Source organism: Plasmopara halstedii (assembly GCF_900000015.1).
Source record: "Plasmopara halstedii genome assembly, contig: Scaffold_1589, whole genome shotgun sequence".
In the NCBI taxonomy this organism is placed as follows: domain Eukaryota; phylum Oomycota; class Peronosporomycetes; order Peronosporales; family Peronosporaceae; genus Plasmopara; species Plasmopara halstedii.
The window spans coordinates 1-4914 of NW_020188500.1; the positions used below are offsets into that span (position 1 = coordinate 1).

The 4914-nt window shown below is 45.1% G+C and overlaps 2 protein-coding genes across 2 annotated transcripts; both read right to left on the reverse strand.

Moving 5' to 3' along the window:
* Positions 1-1877: 1877 nt before the first annotated feature.
* Positions 1878-3383, reverse strand: PHALS_01771 (uncharacterized protein; the record flags this gene model as incomplete). Its single annotated transcript, XM_024716229.1, has 1 exon — positions 1878-3383. One exon carries the CDS (start codon positions 3381-3383, stop codon positions 1878-1880), a length of 1506 nt encoding a protein of 501 aa, XP_024581848.1.
* A 146-nt stretch (positions 3384-3529) lies between these two features.
* PHALS_01772 (uncharacterized protein) lies at positions 3530-3937 on the reverse strand (the record flags this gene model as incomplete). The annotated part of the gene is made up of 1 exon (XM_024716230.1): positions 3530-3937. The coding sequence occupies one exon, from the start codon at positions 3935-3937 to the stop codon at positions 3530-3532; it is 408 nt and encodes a 135-aa protein (XP_024581849.1).
* Between the last annotated feature and the right edge of the window lie 977 nt (positions 3938-4914).

Sequence of the window (4914 nt, forward strand, 5' to 3'; positions counted from 1 at the left end):
GCTGAACATGGAGTGGCACGTAGCTCACTGAGCACTGGTCAAGTATCAAAGTTATTGCTGTATGCCAAGAGTGGCATGGTCAGCCAAATGCCGAGGCATTGAGGGCGACGCCCCAGTGTTGAACGTTGAGTTGTTGTTGAATTGCTCACGTTACGAAACAGTTGCTGTATACCGAGAGTGGCATGGTCGGACGAGGTCCGAGGCATCTTGGGCATGGCCTTGTGATGCGACTGGAGTGGCACGTTATCCATTGGACGAAGACTGCGGATATAGCAGCGCTTCGTCGGATGTTGTTTATAACAGTAAGGCTCCGATGGAGCAGGGACCGGGTACACTTTATGACGTTGAGTGCGTGTTCCCACTCGATGAAACGTAAAACCTCTGTAAAGAGGAGATGGCGATGCCGTATGTTACCTGGAAGTCGCAGGTTGTTGACCCTGACATAGGGTGTGTCTGTCGTAGACAATAGCGCAGAGTGGCTCTCCTACTTCGCTAACCCTACAAATATACGATACACAATGTTTCTGTTTCTTGCTTGCTCATCTTGATGCCTATGGTATATCCCTGTGTCCTGAAAAGAAGGCTTTTTTCAGGTATCCAATGTGAGGGCGCCTAAGCTCCCACAGATTGTCAGTTATGGGATACTTCACGTCATTTGCTTCTTCTGCTCACGGTCGAGCTTGTGCGCATTACTGATCCTTTAAACTAATGCGATCACCAAAACTCAACTCTCATACTGCGTTCGGCAAGCGTACCAGACGACAACAATCTTTTGCCAGTTCATGGATATATAGAACATCAATCATTTATGTTCTTTTGAGCCTAGAGCAGTCAAATTGATGGTGCCAGTTATTAGACAAGCATCGAAGGAACAATCGAACATGGCAAAAATGTTTGATTGTTCCTTCGATGCTTGTCTCAAGCTTTTTGTATTCAAACAGTCCCGTCCTGTGCTGTGTCACATGGGCAGTGGCGCCACTGTCGATAAGCAACACTCTGATCGTCCTTCATTCACTACAATCACGCCGTCATCAGTGTTGAATCGTTTTCGCCTGGCATGTTTGGTTTGTATGACCATCCTGGTCATAATAAAAACACTTGCCTTTGAATTCACCTCTATTGGTGAAGTGGTACTTTATTGAGTGCTACCTCACCCACCTTTTAGACTTCCAGTACGCATTTAAGCGTTATCTATGTAAGCTTCTTTCTGTACAGCTTCTCTGATTCCTAGTGCAGCATCCCGATGATTTCAATCAATATGATGTCCTTTGCATTCTTAACATATAATCAGAATCTGGCGCCATATTGCTAAAAGTTACCATCAGCTGGCACAACTCGTCAACTGGCTCACACTGTTTAAAAACTACAACGGGTTCGTCATAAGAGTCTAGATGTCCCGGCATGCTAGTACCACGATCGATCTTGGAATCGTGAAGTCGTCACGTAGCGTGATTCATGACTCGTGGACGACCGTATCTTTGTCTGATGTTGAATCCCAACGCCATTCGCAATTATGCACAATAGTTTATTAGTCTCTTGTCTCTATGATAAAGACCTCGTCCTTCACGGCCATGGCATACCCACAAAGACACTTCATCTCCAGAGTCATCATCATAATTCAACCTTAACCGGTCACTAAACATCTACTTCAATTTGGATCTGTTTTGATTTTGAGCATCACAAATTGATTTGCAAGTCAAATCTAAAGTGTTTCATTTTCGATTTGCAAAATAGAAACACAAATTAAGATCACGTATTCAAAAGTTTGTCTCAATTTTTCGTTCTTAGTCTTTTATGAAGCGGATTGATGAAACCGTTTTAGTTTTTTACAAGAGACATTGCTTCAGCAATGTAACGAGTTAGTCGATGTTGCGGAATCAGTAGCTGCGTAATTTGCGGCTGCGGAGAGGCGGGGGGGGCAACGCGACCGTTGGTTGTAGAGGTGGCGTCACAAGAAGCGGCGTCAATGGTGAAGGAAGCGTTACTAATGGAGGTAGTGCCACTGGTGGTGATGCAGGAGACAGCGTAGCTGGAGGCAAGGTTGGTTCCAATAAAAGAGGAGATAATGGTAGTGTCGGAGGCAAAGTGACTGGTGGAAGTAAAGGAAGCGTCACTGGAGGAAGTAAAGGTAGCGTCACTGGTGGCAGCGGCAATGGTGGTAGAGTAGGTAATGTCACTGGTGGCAGCGGCAATGGTGGTAGAGTAGGTAATGTCACTGGTGGCAGCGTTATCGGTGGTAGAGTAGGTAACGTCACTGGTGGCAGCGTTATCGGTGGTAGAGTAGGTAGTGTCACTGGTGGCAGCGTTATCGGTGGCAGAGAAGGTAGCGTAACTGGTGGCAGTATTACCGGTGGCAGCGTGATCACGGGCTCTGTCTGAACTTCGTCAGTGGCTGGCTCGCTCGTGCCTTCTTCCGGTGCATCCGTGTCACAGGGTTTCTCTGTCGGAACGTAAGGAGTGTAGTGCTTTACACTTTTATATATCTGCTTTGTTGGATTTTGAGTGATCTGCTCCGTGATCGTTGGAGGCTCTGCGTACGGTTCCGCTACTTTGGTATCAAAAGATCCGTATGTCGTATGGTCGTAGGTCTGCTTGTTCTCACCACCACTACCTCTTACATAAGGCGTCGGAGTGTACGTCGTGTAGTGTGCTACATGTTTTTTGGGAAGGTAGTAATGCTGACCGTCCACCGTTGACGATTCGGAAGGAATGTGGGCAGTGCCAACCTCATATCTACCAGCAGCCGTACCTGCCTCCGTGCTGGTTTCATAGTGTGTATCGGTGATGTATCCACCACTTGATGTAGCACTCTCAGTAGCAGTTCCTGTCGTGTCGTAGTTGAAGTCAGTAGTGTGTGTTTTAGTCGCTGTATTATCCGCGGCGGTCGCAGTCAAACTCTCGTAATTATCATTAGAATAGTAACCACTTGGTACCGGATGATCATCGATAGTCTCATGCGTGGCTCCGCCCGTGGTATGTTCTCGAGTTGTTTGTTGGTTAGTGGTGTGTTTTCCAGATGTAATACCATGCGTGGTGAAATCGCCAGTTGTGTATGTGCCACTTTTTTCTTCTTTAGGGGTGTGATCGCCAAATGCGTTTTCACCAGCAGTGTATCCATGAGTCATGTGTCCGCCAATGGTGTGTCCACCAGACGCGTAATCGCGGATTGTTTCTTCTTCAGATTTGTGTTTGTCGTGTTCGACAGTTGCGTGTCCGCCACTCGAGTGTCCGATATTTCTGCTTTCCCCAGTCATTGTGCTCGTAGAAACATCCTCACTTGTCATGGTAGATTTCTTGATGGAGGGACCATCGGCTGACTTGCCAGAGGGGTATCCGACATTTATTGTGCTATCATCTACCGACGTCATCGTAGCAGTTTTCATTGTGTTGGGTTTCAGATGGTCATGATAATTTGTCCTCTCCATTATGCCTCCCGTTTGCTGAGTCGTTATCTCCGTCACAACATCACAATTGATATCGAGTGGTGTATCCAAGTTTGTGTCGTAGTAATAACCAGTCGATTTATCCTTTAAACCATCCTTGACATGACTGTCTTTCTTATAGTTTGAAGGCTCTCTTCATTGACCGCTCCAACATCTTCAGTTTTGCTTGTAGCAGTATACTCCGTACTTGAAAAGGCGCATCCCCATACGTTGGTACGTATGAGAACGCAATGGGCGTCAACTGGAGCAACGCACATGGCACCGTTGTAAGACGGTAGATGCGGTTGACAGTTGGCTGTAGCAATATCACCAGCTTTGGGACAGGCATTACCAACCGGCTTCTCTCCGCTTCCAGAGCAGGGCAAACCGCAAGACTCTGACAGAGAGTAGGTAGCATCGTACTGCACGGAAACATGGACGTGACCTGAGACTTGTCGTCTGGCAGCGAGAATGCCGACTAAAGCTGCTGCCGTGGCAGTAGTTTTTTTAGCCATGTGCCAATTTGCCATAAACGTTTATGTTGATGTGGTCGCCAACGAAGAAATTAAAGAATGAAGTCGACAGCAGAGTTGCATCAAGGATAGTGTTCTAGGTCAAACGGGTATGGCATAGTTGAAATCTTTAAGCAGTTGGTTTGGGATTATAATAGTTTAGGCTGTCCGCATCCAACAGTCACAACTACCACATAATGACTGGGTGAGTCGTGTACCTTTTGACAGTTAAGTCAATAATCTTTTCAATAATCTTTACATCGCTATGGAACTTCATAACTAATATTGAAAATTTAGCCCCACATTTATAAGGCAGAACAACTGCTTAAAACCCTTTTAGTACTCCACCTAAAACAACCGCTCTCTACTAAGTAAGCTGTATAGATGGCTCGAGGATTATAGCATAACTTTTTCTCATTCATTTTAGAGCTTACATTTCACAAAAAGAGGCATTTGCCTACGTGCTCCTGTTGAGAAGGGCCAGGTATACCGGGCTGCCGCAGATATTGGAATAATCTGTAAGCACTATTCCACGCGAAAAAATTAATAGAGGAATCCTTAAGAATCTGATATTTGAATCATTTTCTGATTTTAAAAGCCGGTTAGGGGAAAAGTCACGACTTTAAAAACCGGCTAAAACGTTTTTTGTCCTCGACTTTTCCTAGCTAACGCAATATCCTTCTATCAACTGAACCTTATTTATGTGCATGAGTCATCAAATTCTTTTGTATGCTTTATTTTTGAAGTGATTGATTGTAACACGACAACTAATCTTATCTTTTGAGTCAATTCGCCGACTCGACATCATAGTAATTGTGTTTCAACAAACTCCTTCCAAGTATTTCATGATTATGTTGTATGTCCCTTTGGTAAGAAAAGCAGTGATACTTTTCTTGGAGGTGCTCGTGGGTGCATGCTAATGGAAAAACAATAGCGTGTCAAATTGAGGACTGTAATGAGCCCCACGAATTTATACCAAG